This window comes from Sprattus sprattus (assembly GCF_963457725.1).
Source record: "Sprattus sprattus genome assembly, chromosome: 2".
Lineage (NCBI taxonomy): Eukaryota > Metazoa > Chordata > Actinopteri > Clupeiformes > Clupeidae > Sprattus > Sprattus sprattus.
The window spans coordinates 23,039,494-23,060,549 of record NC_137921.1 but is presented as its reverse complement, the minus strand read 5'-3'; the positions used below and the strand labels follow the sequence as shown (position 1 = coordinate 23,060,549).

Below are 21,056 nucleotides of genomic sequence, written 5' to 3'. Positions count from 1 at the left end.
CGTGTTATTTGCCAAAGGCTTGATCATTTCTGGCAATTGACTGGGGATATTATTTAATCCAGCAGATTCCTTGAATTACAGTAGAGGGAAAGTATACAGTTTATATTACTCATATGCGTTTACTACAGACCAAGTCCATGGACCAAGTATTGCTAGTGTCTCGCTCTACCAGTTAGACAAATAGTCACCTAAAAAAAAGTCTGTGCATACTTACATATTATGCTTGTGACTCATGGGTATTGTGTAAGTCAGGCATACCTGGTTAAGTGAGGCAATTCAGCAATTCTGTGTGTTGTTCCAAACAGGAAGAGAAGGACAGCAGGAAGTCGGCACGTGGGGCCCCCAGGGGCCGGAGGAAACGGAGGGGCGATGCAGCTCTGCTCAGGCAAAGTGAGTTTGGGCAGGGAGACGGGCACTAGGACAGTGTGCCCTCAGGGGCCTCTGGGGCATTGAAGGATGGGGCAACTGGCATGCCAAGATCATCACATGAAACCATATGGCTAATGTTTGCACGCAAACACACACAAATGCCCACATACATATATACATACATATAGACAAACATTCGTATGTGTATATAGCTGAAGAAAAACATTTCCGCAAGAAGCCTTCCGTGCTGTATTCTGTACCTTTTACATTAATGTCTATTTGATTATGTGTTTTTTTTCATGACAGCGGTGCCTTATGGAGGTAAAAAGAAGTCTTGGTGTTGGGCCTCATATTTGGAGCAGGAGAAGGCAATCGCAGCCCCCAGCAAACTGTTTAAAGAGGTAAGACCTTCCCTCTGGACAAATAAGATTACTCTCTTCCGATTGTCTGTCCTGATTAAACCGCATGCGTTTGGGATGATTAGGGAGCCAGTGTGCCTGTAAGGCCATACCAGTGTTTACTTTCCACCTTTGTGGTTTGGTCTTATCTGCACGGGCTAACCAACTCCACAGCAGCCCTTCACAGCAGACCTTCAGCCCTAATCTGTTGCCCTTGATGAGCCAAAAGCACATTACAAGCTCTCCCTGGCTGTCTCATTGCGTGTTAGCCCTAAGCGACACAATTAGCTTCTCTTTTAGTCCTTTTCTTATGGGAATAAAGACACCCTCATGTGTTTTACTCCAAAGCTCCCCTCTTCTCCCCCATGATAAACTGACTGAGGCGTTAATGTGAAGTAATGTGGGATTTTTTGCTAACGAGGGTGGGATTAAGGGTCTTATGGAGCATGTCTTTTTTTTTTTGTCTTCACAGCACCAGTCCCTGCCACAGAGCAAGAATGGCTTCCGTATGGGGATGAAGCTGGAGGGGGTCGACCCCGAGCACCCATCCATGTACTGTGTGCTGACAGTGGCCGAGGTGAGAGACGTCTGCCTGGCTTTTGTCAAAAGGAAAAGACCATAGAGTATGGTGCTATTGTCTATTAAGAGTGGTTGATGATTGTGTCCTATTGATGTGAAGGGTCTCTCAACATGGTTGCCTAACTTTGTGGGGGGATTGTTGGGGGGTTGCATTGCGCAATGTCCATTTTGGAAACTGCAGAGGAGAATAGACATGCTGTGAGGTGACGTTACATACTGTCAGTCTGCCCCTTCTGGCTGATGACAGAGTGTTGTTTTGCTTTCATTTAGTGATACCAAAAAAAATTCTGCAAAAAAACTAGTACCAGAGAGTACTACAGATCTGACATTCCAACCCACATCTTTCTGCAGGTCTCAGGCCATCGTATCAGGCTGCACTTTGACAAATACTCCGACTGCTATGACTTCTGGGTAAACTCCAACTCCCCTGACATCCACCCTGTGGGCTGGTGCGAGAAAACCGGCCACAAGATGCACCCTCCCAAAGGTGAGCGAACCACCCACACCTACATGCCACACTGGAAGAACGAGATGGACAGGGTAGAGATTGGAGATCTCCACATTGGAAAAATTTAATTTAGGCAACAAGAAAGCATCCATGTGTGTATTAATGTAGCGTAACATAACCTGGACACATTGCTTGGGCGAAAATATGCATGGCAACACACATCACAAGGACTGTCTGTGCATTCCAAAGGTCCCAGCTGTCAGCCATCCCTCATGCCATGCCCTCATGATGGAAGGACTTCAAAAAAACTCAGGCAGGACAGCATGCCTGACCAGCTACTGTTAATGAGCCACATTTGGTGCTGCGCATTGCACTGGATGGTTTTAAACATTTTAATTGCTCCGTTAGGGTTTTGTTTGGCCATATAAAATATAATTAAAGCTAATGGATGTGGGGGAGTGTCTTAAGCCCCCTCTTGTGTTGTTTTCTGGTAGTGCGGTGGCTAATATTCTTTTAGAGCACATTTGTCAGCCAGTGACCTGGAGCATATTGGCAGCTGAGTGCCTTTTCAACATGCTCTCCAGATAACTATACAAGTAACATCACTGTTAAGCATTAATTATCCCAACCCATAAAATACCTCAGGGTTGTGTTCAAGTTTACAGATCCAGATAATTCAAGAGGTGTAATAATCCAAATTAATCTCAGCAGACGGAAACATTTGATTCCACTCCTTTCACATTTTTCAGTGCAGTCATGCCCCACTGAGTCTGATATTAGTGATTTATTTGCAGGATTTTGTTTGCTGTTGAACTGTAGAACAATAATGTCTGGACCCTAACAGTGAAAGATCGAAATAAAAGATCCATGCTGCAGACGTGGGAAGCGCGCTGGAGCGCTGGTTAGACTGCGAGAGCGAGGGTTCCGTACTCCGCTCCCATCGTTACATCTGGCAAATGTTCGCTCTCTGCCCAACAAAATGGATGAACTGCTGCTCCTAAACAAGACAAACAGGGACTTATCAGGATCTACTGCCCTGTGTTTCACTGAAACCTGGCTCGGTGAGTCCATCCCTGATAACATCCTCCATCTGCCGGGCTTCCAACTCCACCGCGCGGACCGCGTTACGGAATTAATGGGGAAAACGAGGGGAGGAGGAATCTGTTTTTATATTAATGATGCACAGATATCACAGTGCTATGTAAAATATGCACTCCTCACCTGGAATCTCTTTTCATTAACTGCAAGCCTTTTTATTCACCGCGGGAGTTTTCCTCCTTCATTCTGGTCGGTGTATACATACCACCTCAAGCCTGCGTTAGCGACGCACTAGGGCACCTGGCTGACCAGATAACCAGCATGGAGCGAAAATACCCGGACTCTATTCTGATCATACTTGGAGACTTCAACAAAGCTAAACTCAGCCGCGAACTGCCAAAATACAAGCAGCACATCAACTGTTCCACCAGGGACAAAAACACACTGGCCATTGCTACACAACCCTAAAAAACGCATACCGCTCTGTTTCACGTGCAGCTTTGGGACTCTCCGATCACTGCCTGGTTCATCTCCTGCCAAACTACAGGCAGAAACTTAAATCTGTAAAGCCTGTGGTGAAAACTGTGAGGAAATGGACCAACGAGTCAAAGCTGGAACTACAGGCCTGCTTTGACTGCACTGATTGGGGTGTTTTTGAGGCCGCATCCACATCACTGGACGAACTCACAGACACTGTGACGTCATACATTAGTTTTTGCGAAAGCATGTGTGTACCCACCAAAACGTACCGCATCTTTAATAACAATAAACCATGGTTCACAGTAAAGCTCAAGCAGCTTCGTCAAGCCAAAGAGGAAGCCTTCAGGAGTGGGGACAAGATCCTGTATAACCAGGCCAGAAACACACTGACTAAGGAGATCAGAGTAGCAAAGAGGAGCTACTCTGAAAAGCTGAAAAATTGGTTTTCAGCTAACGACCCTGGTTCAGTGTGGAGAGGCCTGCAGGACATTACCAACTACAGGAAAACCTCCCCCCGCTCCACGGAGAATCCTCAGCTGGCTGACGATCTGAATGTGTTCTACTGCAGATTTGATCACCCCACATTCACACCCCTCACCCACTCCAACCCAGACTCTACACAATCATCGGCACCCCCTGTTATCACCTCCCCCCTCCCCCCTGACTCCCCCCCTGCACTGACGGTCTGTGAAGAGGATGTGTACCAGCTTTTCCAGAAACAAAAGCCACGGAAGGCAGCGGGCCCAGACGGTGTGACTCCCTCCTGTCTGAAAGCCTGCGCTGATCAGCTGGCCCCCATCTTCACACGTATCTTCAACAGATCTCTAGAGCTGTGTGAAGTACCCTCCTGCTTCAAACGCTCCACCATCATCCCAGTTCCAAAGAAACAACGCATCACTGGTCTGAATGACTACAGGCCCGTCGCCCTGACGTCTGTGGTCATGAAGTCCTTTGAAAGACTGGTGTTAACCCATCTGAAGGGCATCACAGGCCCCCTGCTGGACCCTCTGCAGTTTGCCTACCGCGCAAACAGATCAGTGGATGATGCAGTCAACATGGGGCTGCACTACATCCTTCAACACCTTGACTCCCCAGGGACCTATGCAAGAATGCTGTTTGTGGACTTCAGCTCAGCGTTCAACACCATCATCCCAGAAGTCCTCCTCACCAAACTCACCCAGCTCACTGTGCCCGCCTCCACCTGTCAGTGGATCACAAACTTCCTGATAGACAGGAAGCAGCAAGTGAAGCTGGGTGAAACAACATCCAGCACCCGGTCAGTCAGCACTGGTGCACCTCAGGGATGCGTGCTCTCCCCACTGCTCTTCTCCCTCTACACCAACGACTGCACCTCAGGTGACCCGTCTGTTAAACTCCTTAAATTTGCAGACGACACATCAGTCATCGGCCTCATCCGTGATGATGATGAGTCTGCATATAGACAGGAGGTTGAACAGCTGGCCCTGTGGTGCGGTCGCAACAACCTAGAGCTTAACACGCTTAAGACTGTGGAGATGACAGTGGACTTCAGGAGGAGCCCAGCACTGCCCCCCCTCACCATACTCAACAGTACTGTGTTGGCTGTTGAATCCTTCAAGTTCCTGGGATCCACAATCTCCCGAGACCTGAAGTGGGAACTCAACATCAACACCATCATCAAGAAGGCCCAGCAGAGGATGTACTTCCTGCGCCAGCTTAGGAAGTACAACCTGCCTCAGGAGCTGTTGATCCTTTTCTACACAGCGGTCATTGAGTCTGTTCTTTGCACATCCATCACTGTATGGTTTGGATCTGCAACCAAACTAGACAAGAACAGACTTCAACGGACTGTCAGGACTGCAGAAAGGATCATGGTGCCAACCTGCCCACCATTCAAGACCTGTTCACATCCAGAGTCAAGAGCGGGCAGGAAAAATAACTGCAGACCCCTCTCACCCTGGACACAAGATGTTCCAACTCCTCCCCTCTGGTAGGCGCTACAGATCTCTGTTTGCCAAAACCTCCAGAAACAAAAACAGTTTCTTCCCTCTTGCTGTCTCTCTCCTGAACAGCTAATCCCTCTGTGGCACTGTAAAAAATAAATAACTCATTGTACAATTACCCCTGCAACCATATCTATTTATTCCACCCTTCCTATATAACAGTCATTCTACCATATTGTATTTTATTTATTCCTGCTCTTACTGGACTCTTCACTTTGCACTATTGTTTGTATATATTTTTTAAGACTTGTTGACCATTGCACTGTTGTATTGTTTTGCACTGCTGTATTGTTTTGCACTGTTGTATTGTTTTGTGTTGTGATGTATGTATATTTGTGTAATATGTGTAAGCACACCTGAGAGCCACTGCACCAAGACAAATTCCTTGTTTGTGCAAACTAACTTGGCCAATAAAAGCTGATTCTGATTCTGATTCTGATTATGTAATAATCACATAAAAGTGCACTGATAAGATTGCAGGAAGAGGATGGACGTGAACATGAGGAAGATGAGAATGAACACAGATTTCCATTAACATGACATTCTAACAGCCAATAGAAACAGATATGCCTTTGAATGCTCTGAGTGCAGTAAATAACGCATATTCAGCCTATTGTAAATTAATAATTAATCATTGTCAGTGTACTGTTCTGAAAGCCTTCTCTACAAATATGCAAACTTTAAAAACATTTTTTTTTTTTAATCAATTCCAATTTCATTTTACTCTTCTTTCCATTAATGTGCTAGAGTTAACGTTGTTGTCTGTGAGTTCCAAATCTAAGAAATGAGGACATTAACCTCTGTAGTTTTTGGTATCTGAGCTTATCTACAGTTTTGTGCAAGCTGATTAATTAGATTAGCGATGCACACATCCCCATAATTTCTCTGCTGCTGAAATTCCCATCCAGGCATGAAGGACGAGGAATTCAGCTGGCCGTCCTACATAAAGCAGAACAAGGCCCAGGCCGCTCCCAAAGCCCTGTTTGAGAACCAGAACACGGTAAGCGCAACACCATCTCCTACAGCACATCTGCAGACATACACAGACGCTGAGGGGTTAGAGGAGCCGAGCCATATCAGGGTCAAATCTGTTCTAATGGACACTGCCATCTGGTTAGAGGCGGATGGTTTGCAGTAGACAAGGGGTTGCTTGAAGCAATACACGCAAGGAATACAAGACAAGTGTTGTCTTTGTGGGTTGTCCTTTGAAATTATCACGCCCTGGTGTCAATTTTCATTTCATTCTCACGAACAACCTGAACATCCATGAAATTGAATTATTTCCTCCTAATTAAGCAGATTGTATTTATCCGCATATCAAAAAAGACTGAATGAAATGAAGTCCACTTCACCTGAAGAGAAAGCCTGAAGTGTGTAATTTAATCTTGTCTGTATTTTAGTCTCAGTAAACGGTAAGAGGCTAGTGTACAGGTGAACAAACCAATCCCCAGTTTTCCAGTACATTAGCCCTGTCTCATTTGGACAGCGCTTATCATCTGTTAGAAGTCATTCAAGCCAAGCAACACAGGATAGGACGGCATCACCTAGGCTGAACAAAAGTACTGAAGTAAAGTTGCTCTGTCCATCACATTCCTTCATTTCCCCCCTCTTGTGTTTTTCTCACAGACCGTGACGCCTCAGGGCTTTCGTGTTGGAATGAAGCTGGAGGCCGTCGACAAGAAGAACCCCTCCTTCATCTGTGTGGCCACAGTGGCGGACATGGTGGACAGCCGGTTTCTGGTTCACTTCGACAACTGGGACGAGAGTTACGACTACTGGTACTGTATGGATTAGCTTCTGTTGTGTGTGTGTGTGTGTGTGTGTATTTGTGACTCCTATAATGTACAAAGAAAGTGTGTGTGCATTTGGTAGATACAAAGTTAGATTGGTAGATAGATTTATTGATGATTGATTGACTGATTCAAATTCAACGTAGAATGTGCCTTGTGCATTGCCACTTAGGAGGCTCCTCTCCCAGCACAGAGGGGAGTCAGTGAGATGGCGTGTGCTGTGAGCAGGAATGACCTTCTGTAGTGGTCCTTATTGCTGCAAGGCTTTTGGACCCTTGACTGAAGACACTCTGTTGTCTGACAGTATGTTGTTTAGAGGTTGTGTAGTGTTGTCCATTATGTTGAGCAGCTTGTACAACATCCTTCGCATACCAACCAACTCTAGGGGCTCCACAGCACAGACAGCCTTTTTCATCTGCTTGTTCAGTTTGTTAGAGTCGCTGGCAGAGAAGCAGCTTCACCAACAGATCTCTGCAAAAAAAACTGGGAGAAGATATGCTGCATCTTGCTGCAAACATTGAATGACCCAAGCTTCCTCAATAAGTACAGTCTGCTCTGACCCTTCCTCTAGACAGCCTCAGTGTTACATTACCAGTCCAGTCTGTTGACCAGGTGAACCCCCATGGATGTGTAGCCCTCCACCACCTCCACCTCTTCTCCCAGGATGGAAATACGGTTCAGCTTAGTCCTGGTCCTCCTAAAATCTACAACCATCTCATTTAAGAGGAGGTGGTTATTCCCACACCATGCCACAAAGCGGTCCACTAGTTCCCTGTAGTTCTGTCCACCACTGGCGCACCCCGCGAACGTTTCTGCAGATGACAGGACTCCGAGTTGTATTTGAAGTCTGAGGTATGCTCACCACCTTCTCAGACACATGTCCCGTCAGCCGTACAAATTGTGATCTGTCCGTCAGGTAGTCAATCATCCAGGAGTTGTGGAGGTTTTTGGAGCTTCTCACGCAGAGGTGTAGGCTGGTGTTAAAGGCACAAGAGAACTCAAAGAATGTGATTTCTCACTGTGCTGCCTGCTGTGACCTTTTATGACATGATTGTCTACATTATGGCATGATTGTCATTACTGTATTACTATTGGGCCTTGTTGAGATCTTAGTGACACTAGGTGGTGCTATAACATCAGTAAGGGAGACAAAGAGGAGTGTTGCCTTTTAAAATAGACCTTTCCATCCAGAATAGCATGAAGTGTCTGTGACCCAATTAAGTTTAGTTGGTTTGTTTTAGGTTGGTAGGCTGTAAGGGTTCTAAATCACACTCATAAGCCCTCTCTATATTTGTGAGTGTGTTTGTGTGTATGGTGTGTGTGTGTCTGTGTGAGAGAGCATATGGGAGGGTGCATATGTGTGTGTGTGTGTTTGTTTGTTTGTGTGTGTGTGTGTGTGTGTGTGTGTGTTTGTTTGTTTGTTTGTTTGTTTGTGTGTGTGTGTGTGTGTGTTTGTGTGTGTGTGTGTGTGTGTGTGTGTGTGTGTGTGTGTGTGTGTGTGTGTGTGTGTGTGTGCGAGCGTGCGTGCGTGCGTGCGTGCGTGCGTGCGTGCGTGCGTGCGTGTGTGTGTATGGACACGTGTATATTCCCTGGGAAGTGTGGCCTTTTGTCTGCCAGTCAGTATGTGAGGGTCCATTCGACTCTGAGTGCTGCGCTCTACCTGAATTATGAATGATCATTAATAAATGACAGAGAGGAACTGTTCCCCCAGGAGCATCACACACTCTCTTATGATGCTGCTCTCACCTCTCTTTCTCTCTCTCTCCCTCTCTCTCTCTCTCTCTCTCTCTCTCTCTCTCTCTCTCTCACTCTATCTCCCTCTCCCACTCTCTCTCTCTCTTACTCTCTTCCCCTCTCTCCCTCTCTCTCTCTCTCTCTCTCTCTCTCACTCTCTCTATCTCCCTCTCCCACTCTCTCTCTCTTACTCTCTTCCCCTCTCTCTCTCTCACTCTCTCTATCTCCCACTCTCTCTCTCTCACGCTCTTCCCCTCTCTCTCTCTCTCAATCTCTCTATCTCCCTCTCCCACTCTCTCTCTCCCTCTCTATCTCTCCATCTATCTCTCCCTCAGACATAGTTACAAACCCTTACTACATGGCCACTTGAAACAACATCATAAACCCATCCTAAAACATCTGAAACAGATAGCTAACCTCTGACAGCTGACGGCCCAGCTGCTACACACAGTTGTTACACCAACACCGAAACCCAAGATAGAATCCCATGATAGCAGTAAGTCTGATGTACTAGACTGCCATGTGTTTTGGATGCAGTCTTCTGATAAATGACCAAAAAATGACTAAAATGAAAATGGCAGTGTAAGTCCCAGACTGTGTCTGGAGAAACCTCATCATCTTCACATTTGAATGTCACGGTGATCAGGTTGTTGTTTGCGCGGCTGGTGGAGCCTAATCCACCACAGCCGTAGACGCCCCCGACCCAGAAGGCCCACATGGTGGGCCAGCCGAGCGCTGATCTAATTATGAATCAGGCTCAGTAGTTTGTTGTGTTACCAGCTCCTAACTGGCTTTGTCCTTGAGGTAGTCATTCCCGAAGCTGCCTCTTAAAAAGCCTCCTGCCAACTGTCAGTGTGATTCCAGGGAGCATCTCTGCATGTACAGCATGTGGTGGTGGATGGCATGGTTTTTACAGTATGTGGTGAGGTGGGATAGTATGTTTCTTTAAAAAAATAAGTATTCTTGGTTGATCTCTCTAAGTATGGATGTTTTTTTACTAATTTGTGATTATTGTTTTGTTTGGGTTTCGCTCGCTCGCTCTGTCAGAGTTTTTTACGCCAGTGTAAAATGGGCCCTTGCAAGAGACAGCTGAACAGAAGGGCTCTATTTGTAACCAGCCCACATGGGTTGAAATCATACGTTGTATTGGTTCCGTTTGGATGCGCCCCTTGTGAGTTTGTACACCCAGGGCCGGATTAAGACATTTTGAGGCCTGGGGCTAATTACCAGGATGAGGCCCCTATATCGCCCCAACGCAAATCGTGACACGCACACAAACCCACGCCAGGTGCACTGTCACATCAGTGTTTTAAAGTCCACAGAACCACTCTATAAATATGATCAGTTTAAAGCCAAGGATAAAATGTATGTATGTAGTAGACTACACTGTAGATAAAATGTATGTATGTAGTAGACTACACTGTAGACAATAATAAACTAATAATGCAAATGTATACATATTTCCATTCATTCAAAAGCAAAAACAAGGCTAAATAGCCAGGGAATGAAATAACGAATTGATTAAGCATATGCCTATTAGTGAAGCAACAGCTTGGCTCCGCGCCCACGTTTCTATGCGAGAGCACCGACGTGCGGTCAGGGGAGGCAGAGCTTCACCTGTCATCATTAAAGTAAAAAAAACAAATAACGATCAAAGGAAATATTTTCTACTGGTCTGTGATATAAATGTATTTTCTGCATGATTCCAATCATTTCGAGCAGTTTTATAATCAAAATCGCTGAATTTGCGCATGTCCTGTTCAAACAGACAGGAGACAGCAAGACGATGAAGCAACGACGAGCTGTGCTTCATCTCAGATTGCGCAATACCTCACAAACTGGACTGAGTGTAGAACCTATTTAGTCCTGCTGATCTGACAAAAAACCTCAGTGAAAACCTCTACACTATTATTTGACCATGACTGCGAAAATGGAAGATTCTATAGCTAAGCTAAAACATTTCACTTAGCTATGTCTAACTGGCTTGCACATAATTTGTCTATAATTTTCAATGAAGTAGCCTAATCTGCAGCGATATGCGTGAGGATAAGAACTCATACATCTTCAATTGCTGAAAGAATTTACGTTTTATTAGGCCTATTTAGATGGAACCGGGAAGCCTGGCTTGTTACCTGCATCATCGTATTTGAAAGCGCGTTATTACAAGCGTTTATCCCTGTCTTAATGATGTGGTGCAAACCAAAGCAAAGTTTAGAAATGTGAATTAATCTTCTTCAGTCTTACTTTGCACTTGAGGGCTTTTGCGATTAGAAGGTCACGGTCCACGGACCAGTCTTTTGGCCCCACTCTCGTGCTTTCTTTGACCGGACATTTTCGCTCATTATAATTTGTTTCACTCTGAATGTTTCTAATGTTATGCGCGGTGCGGTGCCGTTGACTCACTCGACATCGGGCGACCTGAGGCCCCCCTGGTGGCGAGGCCCGGGGCTGCAGCCCGGTCAGCCCATTCGTTAGACACGGCCCTGTGTACACCTAGATAATGGCTTCAGATCAGGTCTCTGTTTCAGCCATGTGTTGGTAAACAGGCTTCGTGGCTAGTTAAGATAGTTTTGTCCACGGATAGTGTGCAAGGTCAGCGGGCATAAACGAGCCCGCTGGCACAGGCCCCTCAGCCGGGGAGCTCCTGTTTAGCAACATGCCAAGACGCCTGAGCACACGGGTAATCGCTTAGAAAACGACAGACTGTTGTGCACGGGCACTTTGGGTGCTGTGGCTTCTCTGACCTTTGCCTGTTTTGGCTGTTTACTCTGTGTTTTGGGGAAGAAGTCATGAAATAATAACAACGCAGTGTTAAGGGGCCGCTCATATTGACGTCACCTTAACCCACAGAAAAAACAAACATTACATCCAATATTTGCCTCTGTATGTAGGATAGTAATGACTATACAGTTCAACCCACTACATATAAGGAACTGGCTACAATGGATTTTCACTATGTCTAAATGTTTTTTTTATATACTTTATTGTAGCAAGAGGGGGTTAAAGGGATTTAAGTTTTGATTTCTTGTCTCTAGGTGTGATGCAACAAGCCCTTATATCCATCCAATCGGCTGGTGCCTAGAGAATGGAAGAACTCTGACCACACCTCCAGGTGAGCGTTGTGCCATATGACATATTCCTATTTAAAACCATCTCCTAGAATCAACATACGCACGTGTAACAATGTGATCAGTGATAATCAAACCAATTGCAGTGATTTTCCATCGTTGTGCATGGTGCAGTTAATCAGCAGGCATTTGGTTGAGTACACAGTGCTTGGCTCTCCACGCTCTCTCAAGTGCCTCCGGCTGGGTGATTCACACAACATGGTGTCTTATTTAAGACAAAAAGGACAAAAGACACCTCGCCCGAGCTTTCATACACACATGACACACCCACACACATACTCACTCACTCACTCACTCATATGATGCTCAAAGGGGTGCCCCCCCCCCCACACACACACACACACACCTGTATTAAAATACACACACTGCATAGTCTACTCCAGCATTGGCGCAGGGCGACCAGGGATTTGGGATTAGTAGCATAGCCTAATTGAAAGTAAACTGTTGAAATATACAATAAAGTATAATCGCAATCAAACAAAGAAAGAAATACAATTTTATTTTTTTGTATTTATTTTTTTTTACGCAAAAAAACAAGCAGGCAGTGGAGCTGTGGCACAGCTGCACTATGCTTCAGGGAACTGATGTTGATCTGTGGACCATTCTAAGCAAGACAGTGGACAGTACCCAAACGTTCACAATGTAAATTAAACTACCAAAAAATAGGCTAAGTGTGTGTACCTTGAACAAAAATCCTGCGAGCGCTCCTGCATGCTCACATACAAACACACAAACACACACACACACACACACACACACACACACACACACACACACACACACACACGTGAGTAATGATAAGAATGAGAATGGGGATTCCACAAGGCTTAAAGGTCAAGGTCATCAGTAATCCCTGTGCTCTTAATGTCTCCTAGGTTACCCCAATGAGAAGGATTTCTCCTGGGAGAAGTATCTGGAGGAGACAGGCGCCTCCCCTGCTCCTGCCAGAGCCTTCAAAGCGGTGAGTCTGTGACAGGGCCACCTCTCTGCCACACACTTTAGAGCATATATACATAGACGCTCCATTGACTGCTTCAGAACGTTGCTGCGACTTAGATTTAGTTTCAGTATTTCAAAGTGAATGAGCTGTGGGCGCACAAGAACAGTGAGCGTCTTAGCAGCGATTATCATAGACATATATGATGTTTGTTTAAATGTCTATGGCGATTAGAGCCTAACTATAAGATTCTAAAAAACATGGAGACAAAACATCTTGTTTACGGATGTAACCTCGGTTCCTTAAGCGGGACCAGATGTAACATTCGGGAAATAACACATTCATTGACCAATCGAAGCACTTTCTATTCACGCCGGAAGGCCGAATTGCAACGAATCACCGCACTGAGCCCGCCCCCTCAGGTCCCCATAAATTGGGGGGGATTGCGTCGCTCATCCTCTTTTGACTCTTCGGCTACTGGAAGCTACAGACCGTCAAAAAAACCTTCTACACGCTCAGCGTATCCTTTATTCTTGTGTGCTATTTTATTCTTTCGAGTTGGTGAGTTGCGGATTAATTCCCTTACTAGCTCTGAGTGCGACAAGGATATTCAACGCTTTAAGCAAGCTGCTGTCTAGCTGGTGACAACGCTCGTCCTCGACTTGCCGAGCCGGCTTGGTCTCCCCCTCCCTCCCCCACCCAGCGTGCGTTCTGCATTGCTGGACGGGGAGTACTATGGTGGCACACCCCCGCCAGCTCCCTCGGTAATCACCTTCTTCGAGGAGGTTCACGAGGAGCTGGAAACCTCATGGGCTGCCCCCTACTCAGGGCGTGCTCCGGTTCCGGGGTTTGCGGCGTACCTCCAGCTGGACCATGCTAAGGAGAGGGGCTACCTCTCCTTCCCACCAGTGGAGGACACCGTGGCAGGTTACCTCTCGCCTGCTTCCCCGACGATGCGCCTCGGCCAGAAACCCGTGCTACCCACGAAGAGCGCAAGACTCATGGCGGTTCTGGCCGAGAAGGCTTATTTAGCTGCGGGGCAGTCGGCGTGTTCCAAGGCGTGTCCTCACGGGAGGTGGTGTGCTCGCTACCACCTGGGAAGGTCGCCAGATGCGCTCATGTAAGGTTCATGTCCAGCACAGCGAAAACGTTCCCACAAGCATTACATCCCCATGTTCTCGAAACTGTCCCGTTAGGCGCAGACACAAGACAAGCTTGCTTTTCCCCTCTCGCGATGCACCCGTTGCATTCGCAAAACCAATTTTGTATTCAAACCATGAGGGGGAAACCCCATATCTCACCCTCCTCCCTAGGAGTGGGGGCAGATCTAGGTTTAGACAGATTGGTTATGAGCGGGCTAGGTCCCGACAGATTCAACTTATCTCCCAGCCTGGCAGACTGCGTTTTAAGCTGGCGCGCATGTGCAGTCTCGCCCTGGGTGCTGAGGACGCTCTCAACGGTCTACACACTGCAGTTCGCCAGACCTCCTCCCAGGTTCAGGGGTGTCATTCAATCAATGGTGCCATGAGCTCACGCACATTTCCTTCAACAGGAGATAGATGCGTTACTCGTAAAGGGGGCTATAAACGTAGTGTCGCCAGAGAACATGAACGCAGGCCACTACAACCAGTATTTCCTCGTCCCCAAAAAGGACAGGAATTATCGCCCTATATTAGATCTACGTGTACTGAATAAAGCACTGATGCCGTTGAAGTTCAAAATGTTGACTCCACGCCGTCTGATTCAGTTCATAAAGCCGAGCGATTGGCTAGTCACGATAGATCTCAAGGATGTGTATTTCCATAGACGATTCATCCCAGACATCACAGATAACTGAGATTTGCATTCGGCAGAATAGCATACCAATTCGACGTGCTCCCGTTCGGTCTATCTCTAGCTCCAAAGGTTTTCACAAAATGTGTGCAAGCTGCCATTGCCCTGTTAAGACAAATAGGCATTCGCCTACTCAATTACCTGGACGACTGGCTGCTGGCTTCTCGCTCAGAGGCAAAGGCGGTGCAAGAGTGTCATCTTGTGGTGGCACACCTGTACTGCTTCGGATTTGTGATAAACAAGGAAAAAAGCTCTCTGCGCCCACAGCAGACGGCTCACTTCCTAGGCATGACAGTGAACTCCGTCTCAATGACGTTGTGTCTGTCGCAGGCACGAATAGATGCCATCAAGACATGTGTGCAGCAGTTCAGACTAGGTCAAAAAGTCACATCTCTTCGCTGTCAAAATCTGTTGGGATTGATGGCGGCCGCAGCAGTTGCACGCCCACTAGGGATGTTTCGCTTGATCACGGTGGATCGCAGATGCTGGCAGGCCTTGGCCATATGGCGAGCCTCGCATTTCCTCTCAGCAGCGGCTCCACTAGGCATAGTGACGCGCCGCGTTATCGTAACCACAGGCGCCTCCATGGAAGGCTGGGGTGCGATATGCGAAGGATATTCTGTGAACTGGCGTTTGTCATCAATGCAAGCCGCGTCACATATAAACGTGTTAGAACTGCGAATGATTTTTCTAGCGCTTCGGCATTTCATACACATACTAAGCGAGCGTCATGAACTCGTCAGGACGGACAACACGTCCGCCATGGCATACATAAATCGCCAAGGGGGGGTGCGCTCCTCTGCGCTTTACCATTGGGCAAACCGACTACTCCTGTGGGCGGCGAAGCGCATCCGCTCTCTCAGAGCGGTGCACATTCCAGGTTATCTCAATTACGGAGCAGACCTGTTGTCAAGGGGCAACCCTCAAGCAGCAGACTGGTGCCTCCACCGTCAGGTGGTCGACCAGATTTGGCTACGATTTTACAGGGGGCAGGTGGACCTGTTTGCGAACAGAGAAAATACCTGCTGCCCTCTGTGGTTTTCGCTGGGAGGCGACAACCCTCCATTAGGCGTGGACGCGCTGAGCCAGCAAAGTCTTTACATAGGGCATAGAGCTGATATTAATAGCACCCCATTGGCCCAATCAGCCATGGTTAGCGGACTTAATCAGATTGTCAGTGCAACCTCCGTGGGAGCTCCCTCTGCGCAGAGATCTCCTCTCGCAAGCTCACGGGATGGTCTGGCACCTCAAGCCAGAGCTGTGGCAGCTCAGGGCCTGGCACCTGAGAGGAACAGGCTCTTAGCGTCAGGCCTGTCAGATTCAGTGGTGAATACTATACAGAGCGCTCGGGCAACGTCTACCCGATCTCTGTATACACTCAAGTGGCGCATGTTCGAGCGATGGTGCGCAGCACGTCAGCACGACCCTATTGATTGCGCTCTGGGAATCATCCTAGAATTCTTACAGCAATTGTTTGATGAAGGAAAGGCGGCTTCTCCTATCAAAGTATATTTAGCAGCCATTTCCGCTTGCCATATTGGCATTAACGGCAAATCTCCCGGTAGTCATCCATTGGCTTCGCGTTTTATGGCTGGGATAAGGCATCTAAGAGTGCCTGTCAGGCATCTATCGCCCTCTTGGGATTTGCTAGTTGTGTTTCGGGCGCTCACGGGTCCTCCGTTCGAGCCCTTAGAAACGGTGGACATAAAGTTTGCATCTTTAAAAACCGCACTGCTCCCGGCACTGGTGGCAGCGAAGCGCGTCGGGGACATGCAAGGGCTGCCCGTCGTGCATTCAGTTTTTGATTGCCAGGGATAGGGTAGTATTGCGGCCTAACGCAGTATATACACCCAAAGTTGTGACAACTCCGTTCCCTAACCAGGTCATTGAGTTGGCCGTATTCTCGTCCCCTCCTTTCGCATCGGCGGAGGAGGAGTGTTTGCATAAGCTCTGTCCAGTGCGCGCTCTACGCACTTATCTAGAGCGCAATGGCTCATTCAGGCAATCGGATCAGTTATTCGTATGCTTTGGTGCAAACGCCAAAGGCAAACCTCTGGCAAAGTCAAGTCTCTCCCGTTGGTTGGTGGAGGCTATCATTTAGTCTTATACAAGTTTGTCATCGGAGCCCCCGGAGAAGCTTCGTGCGCATTCTACTCGTGGGGTTTCGTCATCCTGGGCCCTGTTTAAGGGCGTTTCAGTGGATGACATTTGCAAAGCTGCAAGCTGGAGCTCTCGCCACACCTTTATTAATTACTACATGTTGGATGTGGCGGAGCCTGGTTTCCTGCAGAGCGTATTACAGGCGAGCGATCTGTGATCCTATGCGGCCTTCGAATATGCTTATAAATTATGTGACCATCTCCCCTTATGTATTAAAGGTGGATGGTGCAGATGGGTGTAAGTTTCATAAGCAAGGGATCAGTAAACCCGTTTCGCTTATATTGAATTCATTCCCCGTATAATGTGCACCGCCGCCGCCACATAAACCTCTCTGAGGGCAAGGCGAATAGGTTGGCGTGTGCGTATGTATGTTGGCCGATACTGTTGCACGCGTGAATGGACTTGGTCCCGAATGTTACATCGCAGTACCTGTGATAGGGAACATCTTGGTTACGGATGTAACCTCGGTTCCCTAAGCGGGACCAGATGTAACATGTGTTGCGTGCACAGTGCGTGTTTTTTCTTCTAGTAGGCTCAGTGCTCAGAGTCTTCAGAGGATGAGCGACGCAATCACCCCCAATTTATGGGGACCTGAGGGGGCGGGCTCAGTGCGGTGATTCGTCGCAATTCGGCCTAACGGCGTGAATAGAAAGTGCTTCGATTGGTCAATGAATGTGTTATTTCCCGATTGTTACATCTGGTCCCGCTTAAGGAACCGAGGTTACATCCGTAACCGAGATGTTTTGTCTCCATGTTTTTTAGAATCTTATAGTTAGGCACTAATCGCCATAGACATTTAAACAAACATCATATATGTTTATGATAATCGCTGCTAAGACGCTCACTGTTCTTGTGCTCCCACAGCTCATTCACTTTGAAATACTGAAACAAAATCTAAATGATCGAAATAGTGCTTCTTTAACTACTAATAGTTGACCATCATTGAGAAAAATGGAACAGAGCCTTCACCTCCCCAAGATGGCGGCGAGATGACATGTGATCCAAAGGCCATTGGCGCATCTATGTATACACTGTGTGAACATATCTTCCATCTGCCAATCACTCCCCCACCTGTCTGTCATACATAGACAGGTTGCCTACACCTAAGCAGCCCCTTCCCCCACTCAGCCTCCCACTACGCTGTTTCCTCATTCTGTCTCTCTCTCTCTCTCTCTCTCTCTCTCTCTCTCTGTCTGCAGAAGCCTCCTCACAGCTTCCAGGTGCTCCTGAAGCTGGAGGCCGTGGACAAGAGGAACCCCATGTTGGTGAGGGTGGCCAGTGTGGTGGACACGGACGACCACAGGATCCGGGTGAGACATTACGCATTATGTCAAAGACCACCATTACTGTCCCACACCCCCTCATGCACGAGTACAACAGCAGCTGAGGAGATGGGTTTGCCATGCACATTGGTTAGCTGTGGATATAGTTTCTATAGTACACAAACACTGGGAAGACCTGGTGGTTGTTATGTTGTGGATGCATTATATCTATCAAAGTTCTTTGCTTCCCAGTCTTCTGTCAGTATTTATGTAATTGTCCTAAAGCAATAGAGACATCCATAAAAGCTCACTGTTTCAGCTTTTCCAAGTGACTTCGCCGGTTGTGATTTCAGCAGAGGCAATGTGTTTGTGTGTGTGAATGTGTTCCATGGAAGAGGGTCCCCTGTGGACGTGAAGTGTGCTGACGTCAGTCAAACCCAACAGCAGGCTTGGAGTTTCACACACCCTGCTAGCATATGTAGACCTGTACAGGGGGATAGTGGGGGGAGGGGTTATGTGTAAAACACTGTCTATTAGTGAAGGTATTGTGAAAAAGACAGCGGAGGAGCAGAAATAGAGGTGGTAATGACAAAAAGACAACACACAGATCTCAGAAAGACAATACACAGATCCCAGAAAGCAGCACCTCCTGAATTCTTAACTAAATCTAACGCTTTGTGGAGTGCTGTCTGGTTCCGTGATGGCTCCATTGTGTAGCACACAGCAATCTAGAGGCCAATAACATTATAAATAATACTATAGATTCTCATTTTCTTCTAACTTTTAGTATGTGTTTGATATTTTACAGAAGCCAGAGATCTAATGGCATTATGTAGTAGGGCTGTAACGATACACCTACCTCACGATTCGATTCGTATCACGATTCTTGACCCACGGTTCGATACACCCCACGATATTATTATTATTATTTATTTTTTTTACCTTGCGATTTTTAAAATATATTTTCTAATTCACATTAGAATAAGTATGAGCTATAAAAAAATGAAGAAACAATTTATAACCAAATATTGAGGTTTTTATTACTCAAAGCAAGGCTGTTGAAAAACATTCAACAAACTTCGGAACCTGTTATCTATCTGCAGAGCAAATGTCAGGCTCATACAAAAACATTAACGTGAATTCATTAATGCTAATACCTAGCGCGGTCTCTATAGGATTTCCCATATACGTTAGCATTAAGCTAACGTATTTTCTACCACAGTAAAACATGCAATACTATGTGATTGTTTTTAGAAAACGAATGTTACGTGATGAGATTACTAAAATGTAGTCTGCATGTCTGCTCAGTTTAGCAGTGCTACCCAAGCAAAGGTTTGAAAAGAACTTCAAGCTTCAGACTTTCTGTTAGGGAAACAGCTTTCTATCTGCCAAGCAAATGGCAGGCTCATGACAACACGCGCAACCTTTGGGAGCATGAACTGCACTGAGTACATTTTGCGCAACAATTAACCCCAACGCTGAAGCAAGCAGCCGCCTTTACTAGCGAACCAAACTTTTTGTATCAAGTGACCGCTGAGGGCATCAGGTTCGTGGCCCAGAGTGTCGCGATTTCTCGGTTCGATCCAATATCGTTACAGCCCTATTATGTAGGGATTAAGAACTCCGTTGAGAAAACACTGTCGTCTACTGTAGTGATGGTGTTCGCCCCCGCTGCTCCGAGAAAGACCTCCCACTCAGAAAAGTTCTCATGCAGGCATATGATTTCATCTAATCCAATCTCCCAAACATTGTCCAATTCAAAGTGTGTGGAAGCCACCGGGTAATCACTCAGGTTTTTTGTTCTGAGCCCGAGGAACACAGACTTTATTTTTCCGGAAACTGGTTTATCAGTCCTGCGCACCTCAGCGAAACGTCCCCCGAGCTAAGGAGAGAGCAAGGGAACGAGACAGCTTTCTAAATTGCCACTTCCCTTTGAAGACACACTGTTGTCCCTTCCCATGGGAACAGTGATATAGATGATAATGCTGATACTGAAGTGTAGGTTGCCTTGTTGTTGTTGGTGTGTGTGTGTGTGTGTGTGTGTGTGTGTGTGTGTGTGTGTTTTGACGTAGCATATATGGGGCTGGGGCTGTGTACACGCACAAACATATGTGTGTCTGTGTGTCTGTTGCGTAATGTGTATGTTTGTGTGTATGTATCTGTATGTGTCTTGATATATATGTAGATGTGTGCGCACACATGCATATGTGTGTGTGTTTTGTGTTGTGTGTATGTGTATCTGTATGTGTGATTGTGTGTAGTTGGCTGTGGGTGTGCATTGTGGGGAAAATATCAAGGGCTGAAATGGCTTTAAAGCATTGTCAGCTTGTCATTGTCCCACGCACACCTACCCCTTTACAAACTCCCAGAAGTGATCTCATTAAATGCTAGCGCATGTTCACAAAGACACCAGACCGGCACTGACACAGAGCGCTAATCAATTGTATTGGTGCCCTCGTGTGTGCTAATTCTCATTCACTGCGCTCACAGCTCTCAGGCTCCAGCTCACCACTGCTCAACAGCAGAAACATTGTCTAGAAACGTTTGACGATCACAGGAACCAACTGCCATACATACAGAGAAAGAGAATATATCTTATTGTAAATGTACTTATTTTTAAATATAAAGGTGGAAAGTGAGTTTCTCTCCCAGAAGCCTCATCTGTGATTCTCACCCATTAGATGTTAAAAGCGAAGCACACATCTGTTGTTTAATTGGTCTCGCTCCAAATGTTGTGTGTGAGCCAACAAGAACCAACCAATTGGATTTTTATTCTCCGAGGCACTTAATGAACAAGGGTGTGGAGGTCATCCAAGAAGAGATGTTGGCACTTGCAGAGGGAGCCACGCAAGAGTGTACTGTAGAGAACACATAATTAGCGAGTGTGAGTTTTGTTTGAATGTCTGATTTTATTGTGT

The 21,056-nt window shown here is 46.6% G+C and overlaps 1 protein-coding gene across 1 annotated transcript in view; it reads left to right on the top strand.

Moving 5' to 3' along the window:
* Positions 1-21,056, top strand: part of l3mbtl3 (L3MBTL histone methyl-lysine binding protein 3) — a 57,182-nt gene that overhangs the window by 6,264 nt on the left and 29,862 nt on the right. The window contains exons 6-14 of the mRNA XM_080833722.1: positions 306-390; positions 676-770; positions 1,240-1,344; positions 1,698-1,833; positions 6,203-6,294; positions 6,921-7,072; positions 11,854-11,930; positions 12,822-12,907; positions 18,076-18,186. Of these exons, the coding sequence (XP_080689848.1) occupies positions 306-390; positions 676-770; positions 1,240-1,344; positions 1,698-1,833; positions 6,203-6,294; positions 6,921-7,072; positions 11,854-11,930; positions 12,822-12,907; positions 18,076-18,186 (939 nt within the window). The remainder of the gene's footprint in view (positions 1-305; positions 391-675; positions 771-1,239; positions 1,345-1,697; positions 1,834-6,202; positions 6,295-6,920; positions 7,073-11,853; positions 11,931-12,821; positions 12,908-18,075; positions 18,187-21,056) is intronic.